The sequence below is a fragment of the Epinephelus lanceolatus genome, chromosome 16 (assembly GCF_041903045.1).
Source record: "Epinephelus lanceolatus isolate andai-2023 chromosome 16, ASM4190304v1, whole genome shotgun sequence".
Classification (NCBI taxonomy): domain Eukaryota; kingdom Metazoa; phylum Chordata; class Actinopteri; order Perciformes; family Serranidae; genus Epinephelus; species Epinephelus lanceolatus.
The window spans coordinates 19398553-19415747 of NC_135749.1; the positions used below are offsets into that span (position 1 = coordinate 19398553).

The window sequence follows — 17195 nt, forward strand, 5'->3', positions numbered from 1 at the left end:
AAACAATACTAGTTTTATGCTGAGAGTGAATGACATTTGAAGGCCGAGCATGGATGTGTTGGTTTATTGTGAATACTAAACCACTGGTGTCAATGCGTGACAGTCATTCCAGTGCACTTTAATTAAGGTTATGAAGAACGACAGGGCCCTCTAACAGTTTTGCATGTACAATTTGTGGTGTGTGAATAGAGCAATAAGCTCTGTGTAAAATGAACACAATAGCACTTTAGTATATCCCACTGCTGCTGCTGCTGCTTATTGTGGAACGTGATAATGTCATGGTGCATCCTTGTTTGCACCTTTTACCTACGGATAAAGGTTTCTCACTCTAGTGTGATATGTGTATTGTGAAAGTATCAATTAGCCCAAATTACAACAAAACACTTTCCCACCCTAACCCCTAGTGGTATCTTTATAGCAATGCAGATAGTTTATGTTTTTATTTCACCCGTAGGATTTCTGCCTTCACCTCAATACAATGAAGGTGCTTGAAAATTTGTTCATGGTGCTCACAGGCTTGAGAAGTAACAGCAATGTGCCTTGGCAAAAATGTCACTGTTACTCAAAACAATCCAGAGGCCTCACTGTCAACAGTTTTTAAAGGAACAATGATCTACTAAATAAATACTTCCATTAAAGACTGCTGATAATGAGGACTGTGGATTATCCGCATGGCTAAACACAGGCTACAGCTAACGATTACTTTCATTATCAATGAATCGATAAGTTGAGTGAGTAGGCAGTAGTGAATGAGTGAATGATTTCAGACTATGTACTATAATATGACTTTTTCATAAAAATGATTGGGCATTTTTCTTTTATTATGATTTTTTTTTAAGTACGATGACTTTTTTTCACATTTATGGCATACTATACTATGACTTTTTAATAACATTTTTGACGACATACTATACTATGACTTTTTAATAACATTTTTGACGACATACTATACTATGACTGTTTTAATGACATTTCTGACAACATACTATACTATGACTTTTTTAATGACATTTTTGGCGACATACTATACTATGACTTTTTTATGACATTAGTGACGACATACTATACTATGATGTTTTTATGGGGTTTTTGACGACTGACAAAACTATGACTTTTCTTTGATGTTTTTGAAGACATACTTTACTATGACTTTGTTCTGACAATTTTGATGACATAATATACTATGACTTTTTCTATGACATTTTTGACTACATACTATACTATGATGTTTTTATGGGATTTTTGACGACATACTATACTATGATGTTTTTATGTCATTTTTGATGACATACTATACTATGACTTTTTTATGACATTTGTGACGACATACTATACTATGACTTTTTTATGTCATTTTTGATGACATACTATACTGTGACTTTTTTATGTCATTTTTGATGACACACTGTACTATGACTTTTTTATGACATTTGTGACGACATACTAGACTATGACCTTTTTATGATATTTTTAACAACATACTATACTACGGCTTTCTATCACTTTTTTGACAACATACTATACTGTGGCTTTTTATGACATTTTTGACGACACACTATACTATGACTTTTTTATGACTTTTTTGACGGCATACTATACTATGACTCTTCATGACATTTTTGACGACATACTATTGTATGACTTTTTTGTGACATATTTGACGGCATACTATACTATGACTCTTTATGACATTTTTGACGACATACTATTCTATGACTTTTTTATGACATTTTTGACCACATACTATACTATGACTTTTTTATGATATTTTTGACCACATACTATACTATGACTTTTTTTTTGGTATTTTGACAACATACTATACTATGACTTTTTTATGATATTTTTGACGACATACTATACTATGACTTTTTTATATTTTTGATGACATACGAAACTATGACTTTTTTATGACATTTTTGACGACATGCTGTACTATGACTTTTTTATGATATTCTTGACAATATAATACACTATGACTTTTTTATGACATTTTTGACAACATACTATTCTATGACTTTTTTGTGACATATTTGACGGCATACTATACTATGACTTTTTTTGTGACATTTTTGACGACATACTATACTGTGACTTTTTTATGACATATTTGATGACATACTATACTATGACTTTTTATGACATTTTTGACGACATACTATACTATGACTTTTTTATGATATTTTTGATGACATACTATACTATGTCTTTTTTTTATGGCATTTTTGACGACATTCTATACTATGACTCTTTTATGATATTTTCGACGATATGCTATACTATGACTTTTTTTTATGACGTTTCTGACAACATACTATACTATGACTTTTTTATAATATTTTTGATGACATACTATACTATGACTTTTTTTGATATTTTGACACATACTATACTATGACTTTTTTATATTTTCGTCGATATACTATACTATGACTTTTTTTATGACGTTTCTGACGACATACTATACTTTGACTCTTTCGTGACATTTTTGATGACACACTATACTGTGACATTTGTATGACATTTTTGACAACATACTATTCTATGACTTTTTTATGACATATTTGACGGCATACTATTCTATAATTTTTTTCATGACATATTTGATGGCATGCTATACTATGACTGTTTATGACATTTTTGACGACATACTCTTCTACGACTTTTTTTTTATGACCTATTTGACGGCATACTATACTATGACTTTTTTATGGCATTTTTGACGACATATTATTCTACGACTTTTTTTTATGACATATTTGACGGCATACTATACTATGACTTTTTTTTGACATTTTTGACAACATACTATACTATGACTTTTTTTCTGACATTTTTGACGACATAGTACACTATGACTTTTTTATGGCATTTTTGACGACATATTATTCTACAACTTTTTTCATGACATTTTTGACGACATACTATACTATGACTTTTTTTGATATTTTGATGACATACTATACTATGACTTCTTTTTATGATAATTTTGACGACATACTATACTATGACGTTTTTATGATATTTTCGACGATATACTATACTATGACTTTTTTTATGACGTTTCTGACGACATACTATACTTTGACTCTTTCGTGACATTTTTGATGACACACTATACTGTGACGTTTGTATTACATTTTTGACAACATACTATTCCATGACTTTTTTATGACATATTTGACGGCATACTATTCTATAATTTTTTTCATGACATATTCGATGGCATGCTATACTATGACTGTTTATGACATTTTTGATGACATATTATACTATGACTTTTTTATGGCATTTTTGACGCCATATTATTCTACAACTTTTTTTTATGACATATTTGACGGCATACTATACTATGACTTTTTTTTGACATTTTTGACAACATACTATACTATGACTTTTTTTCTGACATTTTTGACCACATAGTACACTATGACTTTTTTATGGCATTTTTGACGACATATTATTCTATGACTTTTTTCATGACATTTTTGACAACATACTATACTATGACTTTTTTTCTGACATTTCTGATGACATACTCTCTTATGACTTTTTATGACATTTTTGACGATATAGTTTTGTATGACTTTTTTTATGACATATTTGACGACATAATATGCTATGACTTTTTATGACATTTTTGACAACATTCTATTCTATGACTTTTTTTCTGAAATTTCTGATGACATACTATACTATAACTTTTTATGATAATTTCAACGACATACTATACCATGACTTTTTTTGACATTTTTGACGACATACTATACTATGACTTTTTTTATGACATTTTTGAAGACATACTCTCTTATGACTTTTTATGCCATTTTTGACGATATAGTTTTGTATGACTTTTTTTATGACATATTTGACGACATAATATGCTATGACTTTTTATGACATTTTTGACAACATTCTATTCTATGACTTTTTATGACATATTCGACAGCATACTATAGTATGACTTTTTTATGACATTTTTAACCACATACTGTACTATGATGGCATACTATACCATAAAGTTTTTTTTTACTTTTTCTATTTCATCATTTATGACATACTTGACAGTTTTGACGACATATTATACTATGACTTTTTTCATGACATATTTGATCACATAATATACTATGACTTTTAATGAAATTTTTGACGACATACTATACTATGACTTTTTTATGACATATTTGACGACATACTATACTGTGACTTTTTTATGACATATTTGACGACATACTATACTGTGACTTTTTTATGACATATTTGACGACATCCTATACTGTAACTTTTTTATGATATTTTTGACAACATACTATACTGTGACTTTTTTTATGACATATTTGATGACATAATATACTATGACTTTTTATGACATTTTTGACGACATACTATATTATGACTTTTTTTATGATATTTTTGACGGCATACTATACTATGAATTTTTTTGACATATTTGATGACATACTGTAATTATGACTTTTTTTATGACATTTTTGACGATATACTGTACTATGACTTTCTATGATATTTTTGACCACATACTATTATATGACTTTTTTATGACATATTTGATAGCATACTATACTATGATTTTTTTTTTTATATTTTTGACGACAAACTATACTATGACCTTTTTTTTGATATTTTGACAACATACTATACTATGACTTTTTTATGACATTTTTGGCAACATACTATACCATGACTTTTTTTTTTATGACATTTTTGATGACATACTATTCTGACTTTTTTGTGACATATTTGACGACATACTATACTGACTTTGTTATGACATTTTTGACAGCATAGTATTCTATGACTTTTTTATGACATATTTGACGACATACTATACTATGACTTTTTTATGACATTTTTGATGACATACGGTGTTATGACTTTTTTAGTTACATGCATATTATAGTTTGACATTTTAAATTACATTTTTTGGCATACTATACTATGACTTTTTAAATTTCATCTTATGGCATACTATAATATTACTTTTACTTACACCTTTATGGCAAACTATACTATAACGTTTTTAATTACATTTTTTGGCATACTATTCTATGACTTTTTATTTACATTTTTATTGCATACTACACTATGACTGTTATGGCATACCAGACTTTAAGTTACACTTTTATGGCATACCATACCAGTTACAGTTTTATTGCATATTAGACTTTTATTTACCTTTTTATGACATACTACACTTTTTTACATTACATTTATGTGAAATACTGTACCATGACTTTTTTTTTTTAGATAAGACTGTTAGGGCATACTAATGTGTGACTATTTTTCTTTGGCATACTATACTTTGACTATTTTAATTACTTTTATATGGCAAACTTTACTATGAGTTTTTTAAAATTACACCCCTGGCATAATTTACAATTACTTATTTTCTATTATTATTGCAAACTGTACCATCAATTTTTAAAATGACATTATGGCATACTATAATATGAGTTTTTGAATTACATTTTGTAGCATACTATACTGTGACTTTTTAAATTAAATTTAAAGTACATTTTTATGACATGTTACTCAATGATTTTTCTGTGACTACTTTCATGGCATACTATACTACATCTTAACATGACTTTTTTATGGCATATTCTACCGTACCTTATTTATTTACATTTCTATGGCATACTACTGCATGACTTTGAGAGGCTTAAGGTACTGTAAGTTACAAAATGATTTTGTAATTTGGGAGCAGTGGCCCTTAATTGTTACTGGACTCCACCGGATACTTGAACTGTAACACTAACTTATGAAACTGTTAAAACCATTTGCATACAAAAAGACAAGCAGGTTGAAAAGAAATGACAGTGAATTGTCGGTAAGTTTTTATTAAACCTTAAGTACAAACTGCAAAAGTAAAAAACTGTCAATATAACCAACATGAGACTCTCTTTCCGAGTGGAGGGAAAGGCCGAGATGCGGCACTAATAAATTAAGTCACCAGAGACCCCACTGTGAGCAAGTAGTTTATACTGTAGAAAATGGAAGAAACAAACAAACAAAAAGAGAGAACTGAAAAACAAACAAAAAAAATCCCATCAGAATAAAATATATTGTAAGGCCATAAAAACTTGACAACCACTTTTTTTTATGTTGAAAACACCCGACTTGGTATTTCATTAAATAGTCCTAAAACAGTTCAGTCTTCTGCAAGGGACGACAACCAACAAACTGGATTATAGGATTTTTCCTTGACAGTCACCACTGGCAAGCTCAGTGCAACATGAGTAGCTACTACATTTTTGTTGAATTTTCAGTAATGAAAATGTAAAAACCCATTTTTTTGTGAACATATCTTTTTTCCCTTTTCTTTAAAAAAGTAAAGCTAAACAAACAAAACTAGGTTGGGGGGGGCAGTCGTTGGCTACTCAATATCTTCTTTCTTAGTGATATAAGCAGCACTTAAAATTTTTATACACGTTTACCAGAGCAACCCTGTAAGCGTCAAACTCACACGGATGAAGAAAGGGAAATGTAAGGCTTTTTCTTCATCAACCACTCTCCTCTGGAACTTTTTTCTCTTCTCTATTCCTTCCTTTCTTTCTTTCTTTCTTTCTTCCTTAACCCCAGAAAAAGGCTCAAGTATTTAAAGAAATTTACAGGATTATGTACAAAAAAGTTGATGTTTTGTTTGTGTTGGACTTTTTCCTCTCTCTAAAAATCACTCATAATATATCTGGAAATGGGAAAAAAATGCAAAAGCCAAAAAAGGACAATTTAAAAAAACAAAAAACAAAAAACAAAACTTGGATTCGATATTTCACATTTTACACTCTTTGACTAGTGGCTCTACTTGAGATAACACATCAGACCAACAAAAGTAAAAAACACAAAATAATAATAATAATATAATATAATAATTAATGTTTACTGGTACAGATGAAACAAGAGGACTGGAAGAATGGAATGTTAACACGATTGCACATCTAGAACCAGAAAAGCCTGACAGCCTTTCTGCCCTGTGGGGTGGGGGTGCGTGAGCTAGCTGTTAGCCGTTAGCAGGCGCTAACCCCCAGATTTTTAAATTTTTGTGTTGTTATACAGTAATTATAACCAACAGCACCAATAAAATGGATCTCCTCGCTAAGTATCAGGCACGGTTTTCACTTGCTAGCGAAGGAGGGATCCCTCCATACTACCAGGAAGTGAGGTGAGCGGTGACCTTTCACAGGTCAAGCAGCTGTAGCTCTGCCCCCTCTCACATCCACCAACGAACAGAAACATCCACAATGACAAAAAAATAAAATAAAATAAAATACACAGAAGACTTCTTGCAAAAAACCTAGCAAAAAACAAAGCTAAAATTCAAAATAGGACTTGGAAAAAACATAGCCAACCAACAATAAACCAACATCGTCTTTCAAGTTTTTACCTCGCGTCAAACCCCCCCCCCTTTTTTTTAAAAACCAAAAACAATGCAGGAGCTGCATCAAGAAAGAATAAAATCGTCAAAAAAAGGACTCCTCTTCCTCAAACCAAGGACAGAGAGAAACTTTGGGTAACTACTTGATGTCATTTTCATTTCAGAAAACTGGGGAGGGGAAAAAAAAAAGGCCGCCTTTTCATTTGTCCCATGTTCACAGTTGAGTGACGCATGATAAGAAGGGATGGGGTTCAGTCTCAGAGGGCCAGATGAGGGCAGGAAAGTGATGCAAGAAGAAGGTAACAAATGTAACCCATTTCAGTGAAGGGAGGGTGGAGGTAAAGGGTATAACAGGGCCCATCAAGTCTTCTTGTGAACGTTACACTTAATGCTTGTAATGTTGTAAAGGACGACTCAAGGAGGGATGGGAGGGGGGGGGATTCTAAAATCATCCAGAATAAAAACAAATTCCTCTTTCACACTAGTGCAAAAAAGACATCTTGCTTTGCTTTTTTCCTTTTCTTTTTTCTTTTTTATAAAACAAGCCTGTCGTACTAAGGGGGGAGGTGAATCATTTTTGGAGGGGGGGACTGAGGCCAGGTGAGGGGATTTTCAAAGCTCAAAAACAATCTTAAATATTAGGTGGTGGAGGAGGGATTGATAGTGATTCCTGCTTAATGTTGAAAAAAAAAAAGAAAACAAAAACTTGGGGAGTTTGGGAGGGTCGGGCCATGGCGTGGGCACAGCGCGCCGGTTGGTGATGTTATGGCATCCCCCTCAGGACACAGCAGCGGCCTTGGGTATGTGGCTGGAGGACAGGCGTGCCAGGGACACCTCCACGGTAGCGCGCTTTCGGGGGCCTCGCTTGGCTGGTGATGCCTTCGCGGGGCTTATGCCATGGCAGGGGTCTCCCCCTACTGCACTGACGACAACTCCGCCTCCGCCACCACCTCCGTTCTTTAACATGGCCCGGCCACACACCTGGTTCACCAAACTGTTGATTTGCTCCTGAAATGAAGAAACAAAAAAAATACAATTTATTTCTAATGAATCACTCTCTCTAACATTATTTTTTCATCTTTAACCTATTCACACATAGCAGGAATTACAGCATGAACATGTTGAATCATCTCCTTCCTGGAGCAGTGTAAACCTAGCTGATGTCTCCCCCTTCTGGACAGAGAGAGAACTGGACCACAGCAGGCACAAACGTGGGAGCAGCTCACCTCATCGTATCGGTACATCATCTTAAGGCCTCTGCAGGACTTGTGCTTCTCCACATAGCGCAGGGCACACTCCAGACAGAAGACCACATTGTCAGTCTCCTGAACCACCTGCACAGACACAAACCCAGACCAAGATGTTACTAGAAAAACCTGTATCAAGCTGTATGTTTCTGCAGGGCACAGTGCGAAATAATACCTACAAACTGAAAAATAAAGTATAGCTACTCTTGCATAAGTGACAATTTCTTGAAACATATATATGACTTCACACTTTATTCCTAGCATTACAGCATTTCAGAAAACAAGCCCTTGTATCGTATAACTGTAGCATGTTAAACTCCAGTGCCCTCTGCTCTCACCATGGACAGGTAGCAGAGATGCTGACAGATCTGGCAGCGTCTCTCTGAGGACTCTAGTGCCAGCCACTTCCCGCGGGGCTTCTTGCGTCCCTCGCCGGGCCCCAGGTTGCTGTCGTGGGTGCCATAGCGGGCGGAGGAGAGCAAACCTGCCTTGAAAAGTTCCTGCCGTTGGCGCATCTCTATGTTCCTATTGGACAAGGAAGACAATTGTTAAGTTGGAGCCAGAAAACCTTTGTAAAAGCTGTGCTCAAACTGTATCATGGTGTACTAAGTCATATGTCTTTTATTGCTCTGGTAAACTATGGAGAGTGGGACGACATTGAATGAAAAGGTGCAGTATTTGCAGAAGATAACATTATTAACAACATCATTATGATTAAATAACATACATAAAATACATGGCTTGAGAAAATAATCAAATGACAGTTATATATCTTCAACGGACGATTAAATTCCACAGTCTAGCATAGTATTTGCATATACATGTGTGAGTACGAGTATGTTCTTATTTAGGCCCACTGCTGCATCCTACCTGAGGTCTTTGAGTAGGGTGGAGATGGTGGTGAGGAGAAGGCCATTGTCCCTCTTGGATTCAGCTGTGGCGATCTGGTACAGTAGCTTCTCCATGGAGAAGGGTTTGGCTATACGACGACATTTCAGGTCCTGCACACAAAATCAGGACAGATTATTCTTTTGTTTTGATGTGTTTTATTGTGTCAATTTGTATGTCTAAAAATAAAAAAGACAGCACTTTTTCCCGCAACATTGACCATTTATTTAACCAGTTTTATTTCCTTTCCCCCCCCCAGAGGTTTACACACATATAAATACAGATATTTTTTAGTCTGTGAAAGGTAAAGCAAGCCCAACAATGCTAATGATGTCGTCCACTGTGTAAGACAGGAATTGTTTGCAGTGGAACCAACACAGGCAGAATTTCTATACACTCATCAATAATTTTTGTCTGCTCCTGTTTCTCATTCTAAAGTAAAAAATGTTCACCATTTGGAAGAAAATGTCTCAGGCAGTGCACCACAACACAGTACACCATATGAATGTCATATTACCCTTGAGAGCAATCTTTGCTGTGGCTATGAATACAGTTGTATTGCCGATGGTATATGCACTTCCATCACCATAATGCCCAAAATGACAGTAAGGAACATTTTCTCCTCCTCTATTGCTCCTGTAATGAGGTCCAATGGTCCAAAGGCTTGCTCATGATCACAAAAAAATCTAAATACGCCCCGTGGGAGACTTACAGCTGCAATTACTCCTTAAAGTTCAACACACTGGCTGATTAGAGAATCAAGCTCTAGGTTCTAAGTTCATTTATCCATTTCAGTTTCAATCAGGGCTACATAAATCAGAGCTTTAACTGCCGCTGCCACAGGGGGCCAGTGTTGTGAGGCATTACAGAGCAGCAGCGAATAAAACAAATACATGCTGTGTTATATCTGTAATACAACGACAAAATATTCATTCTAACAATACCTAAGAGACACGGTAATATTTCATATCTACAAAAAAGAATCCATCCCTCATTGCACATTTTGTTTTATACATTTTGTTTCATGTATATACAGTATCTGCCATTAAGATTTTAACATGGCCCTCATATTGATCTGCCCACCCAGATTCATATGCTGACCTTTGCAGCCTGGTAACCCAGGTTCATCCAGTGCGGTGTGGCAAAGTGCACCGTCTCTGACACGCTGTAGCCACAGCACACTTTAGAGACAAAGGCACCGGGGTAGCAGACCACAAACTGGCCACTCCGCTGGACCGTACGGTAAACCTTGATGCCTTCGCGGCACAGCACCTCTGGAGAGATCTGGAGGATGAGCGAGGAGGAGAGAAAGAAAGAAGAGTTACATTCTAGAACTGTATATTTTTGTTAATATAACAGCGTGGCTTCAGAAAGTTCAGAAAACACTGACCATGATGTTCTTCTCCAACATTTCTAGTCCTGGGGTGCCATTGGCCTGAAGCAGTGTATGGACCACCTTGTCCAGCTTAGCCTTCTCCTCAGCAGGGACAGAATACCTGTGGGAGGAGCACAAAAACACATCAACACACATTCATACTCAACTTCCTTTCCACAAAGTATCAGTTGAATTTACTCCAGTTGTAAGAACTGTCCAGAGAGACACTATGAACTCAGTTTTGCTTTTATTTTCTCCTATTGGTTTTCCTTGCTAATTTCAAATTTAAAAATGTACATGTACACAGTATACCAGTGATGGTGAGGTAAGGAGAGCCAGGGCATACTTACCAAATGCAATCAGCACCAGTGTGTAAGTAATCAATATATGGAAGGCGATTTTGGTCTCGAGACCAGCATGAGGTAGAAAAGACCATGCCAATGTTCAGCCAGGGAATGGTCACCCCTGAGGAAACAGAGAGGTTTAAAGAGAGAGAAACAAGAGATGGGGTTATTATTAACTGCAAAGTACACATAGAAACAATGGCACACAATCAGTCTTTGAGTTTCCTTTACGTGTCCTTACCAGGCACAGCACCCAGATGCCTCAGAATAGATCCAGAGTTATTGGGGAGGACAGTGAGGTTCCATCCATGTCTGAGGAAAAGATTCAAAGGACACAGTCATTTCTAAAGAATTTTCCAGGGATACCAAAGAGACAAGATAGCTTCAAAAGGCACTGTGAAAGAGCAGAGTGTTACTCTTAGATTCACCATCAGAGATTCATACCAGTGACTAGGTAACAGGTCAGGACTACAGTCTTGCAACACAGGCGGAATATTCTGTCTAGACTTTAAAGTGAATGTGATGTAAAGTCTTTGAGCTACTTACTTTGAAAATGGCTCTGACTTCCCTGTGGGGAATCCACTGCCATGTGTACTAGTGTCTACTTTCCCACAATGCACCGCCACATGGCTGTCTCTCTGCTCCACAATCCTCCAGTATTCTTCCTGTAAGGACAAAAAAAGAAGGAGAACCAATCAGTACGGGGCGTAATCACAATTCGGGGGGTCTGTGAAGCATAGGTTACATAAACTGTGACCTTATTTTTGTTCATATTTAAAAACTGAACAGTGAAGTGACGTTGGGGTGAGTGGGGTCTACACTCCACTAACAGAAGTAAACAGCTGTCACTCGAAATCTCCATCCACTCTAGCAACAACAAAGTGTATTACAAAAACATCATAAAAAATTACATAAAGTCATAGTATAGTGTGCCATGAAAAAGTCATGAAAGAGACATTGTAAGGTATGCAAAAAATATGTCATTAAAATTTCACATAAATTCATATGCTGGCTCTCTAAAAAGGTGCTCAGTCATCGAAACTTTGAAAACCCCTGATGTAGCATTTTTGCTTATAAATGAAAACATAAAAAACATGTACAATTAGGAAAAAAAACTGTCATAGATTTAAGACAAGCAGCTATTGTAGACACAAGTTGTTTTATCACGACATCAGCATGCTAACCTCGACCTCAGCAGCCCCTGGTTCCTTGTTAAAGCACATGGTCATGGTGTTCCGGGCTATCCTGAAGAAGTTAGTCAAAGACACCGATTTCCCCTGCAACAAAAGAGGCATTAAACATTATGAGTCACAGCATGCTGCAAGAGTCTGAGGGGAACAAGAAAAAAAAAAAAACTCCAGACTTCACTCCACATACACTCCACATACTTATAGTCTGGTGCAATGCTAGAACAACTGTAGGGAATGTGAAGTGAGAGTGGCGTGTGAATAAAACATGAGCAAAGGAAATATTGCTGGACATCAAGGCACTGCAAGTTCTCTTATTTCCCACCACGTTTGCATAAGTCAAAAAGTCACAGGGGGAGCACAATGGTTAAAGAATGCATGTGTGTTGACAAATGCGTCAAGTGTACATGTGTGTGTATGCGTTTCTATACGGCTCCACCTCTGCGCCTCCCCTACAAACCACAGATACATTTCCCCTGGACTTGACCCTCTCTCCCATGGACACTCCTGCTACAGAGACGCTTTGAAGGTTGCCATAAATCTGCCGGCTCGGGGCCTGGAGACGTACAAACCCTGCTGAAAGATGACCTTGTGGATTCCTCATCCTCGCAGTGACAATTTGTCTTACTTTTCTTTTCTTTTTTTCCCCCTTCTAAGGTGTCCAGATGTTCTCAGAAAGCAGCTGACCTTATTACGATTTCTATTTCTACGATAGCTACAGGGTTGTAAAATAATGCATTCGAATAATACAGCGTAGTAGTGACCTAGTAAGCAAGATTTTCTTTAGGCGAGTCAGTAGCAGCACTTATCCAGGCCTTTCCTGGTGTAATTAGAGTTAATTATACCCTTGACATGCACTTTGTTCTCTTGATAGAAAAAGTGAAATTTAACCTCCTCTTGGGGGGCCACTCGTGATGAAAAATGCATCCAAATCTGAGCTGTGGAGAGCAGTGATGGGTCATATTTAGACAAGCCTGTCCTGTCAGGATGGTGACAGCCATTCACATGTCACTACGCTGAATAGTGCTTCTATAATTCAGAGGTCTGCGGACTGTGCCGAGTCGAGTCTCTTGACAATATCTCAGTTCTTCAGTGGGAGGTCATATAGAGGGATTTAGTTACCAAAGGAACTGAAAGGCGGGGGGGAAATCAAATGGGATCCACATTTGAGATGGGTGGAGTAATTGTGCAGTGTGAGAGTGAGAGCCAACACAGAACAAAGTTATCTTAATCACAGAGAGAATTTCTGCGTCGCCCCATTAAGATGCCATGCACACACTCTTGACAAATAAATATTCCGTGTACAACTAAGGGCACAGTTTTTGTGGAAAGCAAGTGTGGCATGTGTGTTTGCACATGTTGATTTCTACAAATACACAATAAAGCTTTTCATTGACATATGTGTCGGGTGTAGAGGGGGCTTGACTGGCTGGATTGGCAAGAGTACTGGGCACGATGGTGAAAGAGACTGTCGGCAAGACGACTGGAGATTTAGGGAAACAGCTACGAGCAAGGGCATGAGCTGAAGGAGAGGAGCCGTGGGGACAGTGGGCTGGATTAAAGGAGCTGAAGGGTGGAGAGAGCTGAGGGAGGCGGGGTTTGAAAGGGGGGCGGGACAGGGGTGAGGGGAAGGGCTGGTTTGGGGGCTGCCTTTTCTCTGACCTACATTTCAGCCAGCCAGAATCAACACAGCTGCCAGCAGGCTGTGGAGGTGGGAATACATCTAATGTGTGAGTGCATATAAACACCCAAGCAAGACTACTGACCACCTTACCACACACACACCTACACACAAACAAAGATACATAGACATATTTAGCAAAACCACCAAAAGATCTTCACAATGCAGCTACATGAAACAGGTGTGCAAAACCTCTTTGCTTTTTATAAACCACAAACTACGACAGTGAGCAGCACGATAATGTAACCGAGAGCACTGAATAAGAATTTCAATAGGCATTAACATATTTGCAGTTAACACCACAGTAACATTCTCCGTGAGAGGAACCCAGCCGTGCTGTGTTGTAACAATTTATAGCACAGTGATATAGAAACACTCACACTGTAGTGGTGATACTGTGAAAGGTGTAGGCCCTTTACACCTCATGTGTGACATCAGTCTTAGTAATGAGGTCTGGCAGATGTATAGCTGAAGACTGACAACAGGTGACAAAACAGTCTGACATTAACCAGACAATGTGCACATATTAAAATTTGCTGTCTCTTTCAAATTAAGTTAGATGAAGAGAATTGTTAAGTGTCTTTGTGACGAGTTGTTTTTTGTTTGTTTGTTTTTTTGCAGAAAAAAATAAAAGGGAGAGCAACCATGATAAGGAGGCAGCCTCCACATGCAACATGGCTTACGGTATGCTTCTCAGGAAACACTATAATGAACTGACTCTGAAACAGCAGCCAATAAGCGTTGCCGATCAATGGGTTAAAGGTGCCATGCTGTAAAAAGTCAGATGTCTTCTATATTATAAAGCAGGTATAGGTGACCTATAAACACTGTGAGAGTATTAACATTCAATCCACAGAGAAATGCACACAATCCGTATTCAGAAACTGTGCCTTTAAACGAGCCGTCAGGACTTGCACAAAGCTGTGATGTCACAACTACACTATATAGATCGTTTCAAACTTGAGGTCTAAAAAGGTCCTGTAGTATGTCCTGTTGAAATGTTTTGCAGTGTGTGAATTACATCAGCTGACAGGAAGGAAACATGGACCCAAGTTGTTGCCTAGCGATGCAATTGCAGTGAAACAGTCTATAAAAATAGAAAGTGACGCTACAGTGCCGTTACATTCCCATTGCATTGTCATTTCCCTGGCTGCAATGGCAGTGCAGATGTGGAAGACTTGGAGACAATGTCCAGTCTGAACTGACTGGGCTTATTCAGGGGTGGGGCTTAAAGAGACAGGTGCTAAAGGGAGCGTTTCAGACAGAGAGTGAATATGGGTATATTCAGGCAGACCGTGTGAGAAATTATTGAACAATAAAGGATGAAAATGAAAATAATATGGGACTTTTAAGAAGAGAACATAAAAGAAACACTCCATCCTCACCTTGTTAATACATTTGTGCTGGTCACTTAGAACACCACTGTCCTCCTCCTGCTGCTCCTCTCCATGCTGCCTGTCCTCTTTGCCTTGTTTTTCCTGAGCGAAGAGCCGGCGCCTGCCCGCTTTGACCTGAGCCTCCAGCTCCTTCAGACGGTGATACACTCCATTGGTGCGGTGGTTCCCTGTCGCCCCTCCCACTATCCCACCTACTAGCCCATTCTTGGGCTCGTAGCGTGGCAGCACCAGCGCACTGGGTGCTAAGGAGTCCGAGAGACCCTCCAGAGGGCCCCGGCGTGCCTCCAGGTTCTTTTTCTCCTGCAGCACCTCGGCCTGCAGTCGCAGGCGCTCCTCAGCGCTGAGCGAGTCATAGGAGAGGATGTACTGGAGGTATGCCTCCTGCAGCTTGGCCAGCCGGTCCTGCGCTGACTTAGGGATGCGCAGAAGGTCGGCCAGCTTGGTCCACTTCTTCAGGTCCATCACCTGCTGCATGCCGCCCATGTCATTGATGAGCTGGAAAAAACGTGACAGGTCCACTTCACAGCCACCTGCGTGGAGCAGAGGGACAAAAAGAGAAGATTAATTCAGGGGAAAATAAGGAAATTGGGACAGTTCCATGTGTCTCGTAGTAAGAATAAAATCAGTCAAAGGTGAAACTAATGTCATCTTCAACAACAAAAGTTTTGCCCACCAAACAATACTAAGTGTACATAGGGAAGTTGCCTGTTTTCACTTCTAAACTCATGATTTGAAAAAAAAAAGAACAGGAAAAAAAAAATCAAATCAAGAAGTCTGCCATCTTGTAGCATCTGCTCCTTTGGCTAAACACGCCTTTTTGTCCAGCCCAGTTCATTTTATTTGAAACGGCCAATTGAGCTATCACCTTTCAAAATGATCTGAACCGTCATCGTGCCAAACAGAAACACAAATTCTGTTAATGCAGAACTGATCTGCTGGGCACAGTAAAGGAAGTCATTTGGAAGCAGGGGCTCCTAGCTGGCTGAAGCCACTCCACTGTGGCTCACTGGCTGCCAGGTCTCTCTGGCTAACAGCCGCATATTAACTGTAATCACAATGGGTTAATCTGAATACAGCTGCATGCATGTGGTGCATACATATAAACATATAGAAAAATCACACATGCAGTTTCTGTCTACACTGGGACTGCTAACAGGCTGATAAAATGCTGATGTCACTGTGAGAAATGGGAGGTGACAGGACAATCTGGGGGAAATATTGTTTTTGTGGCCCGTCAGGTCCCTCGCCAAGTTGTTCCACATTGTTATTGTCATCTATAAACAGGAAGATAAAATCGGGCGGAATGCCACTGAAGCTTTCAGAGCACTACTGACACCAAATGGAAAATAGCAGCATTTGTGATGCCTGCTCACTGGCTGCTTTTGTCATGGCTTCATGGAGCCCAGCTGGAGTGACAAAACACAGTGCAGGAAAATGCAGGATACTGAGAGGGTAAAAGGCAGTTTTCTTTCTAATCATACATTATTTTATATAATATACTGCATCTAGTTTATCATTTTCTTATCTTTAATTCACTCCCATAAAATCAATAGCTCAGGTCCTCTGTGGCAGACTGCAGAAAGAAACCTGTGGCTTATTGTTTACTTAATTCAATCAATTCAGGAAGGAGTTTTGTTGACTATATTTTCTTGTGTACATTCACATATACATGTGTGTCCACCA

At 37.9% G+C, this 17195-nt stretch overlaps 1 protein-coding gene across 1 annotated transcript in view; it reads right to left on the reverse strand.

Annotated features, from left to right (window-relative positions):
- Positions 1 to 7733: 7733 nt before the first annotated feature.
- Positions 7734 to 17195, reverse strand: part of jarid2b (jumonji and AT-rich interaction domain containing 2b) — a 124621-nt gene continuing 115159 nt past the window's right edge. Inside the window, exons 8-18 of the mRNA XM_033637081.2 lie at positions 15501 to 16042; positions 12432 to 12524; positions 11794 to 11912; positions 11489 to 11559; positions 11254 to 11368; positions 10919 to 11024; positions 10630 to 10812; positions 9511 to 9641; positions 8979 to 9165; positions 8620 to 8727; positions 7734 to 8401 (exon numbers count right to left, since the gene is read on the reverse strand). Of these exons, the coding sequence (XP_033492972.2) occupies positions 8171 to 8401; positions 8620 to 8727; positions 8979 to 9165; positions 9511 to 9641; positions 10630 to 10812; positions 10919 to 11024; positions 11254 to 11368; positions 11489 to 11559; positions 11794 to 11912; positions 12432 to 12524; positions 15501 to 16042 (1886 nt within the window). The 3' untranslated portion in view covers positions 7734 to 8170. The remainder of the gene's footprint in view (positions 8402 to 8619; positions 8728 to 8978; positions 9166 to 9510; positions 9642 to 10629; positions 10813 to 10918; positions 11025 to 11253; positions 11369 to 11488; positions 11560 to 11793; positions 11913 to 12431; positions 12525 to 15500; positions 16043 to 17195) is intronic.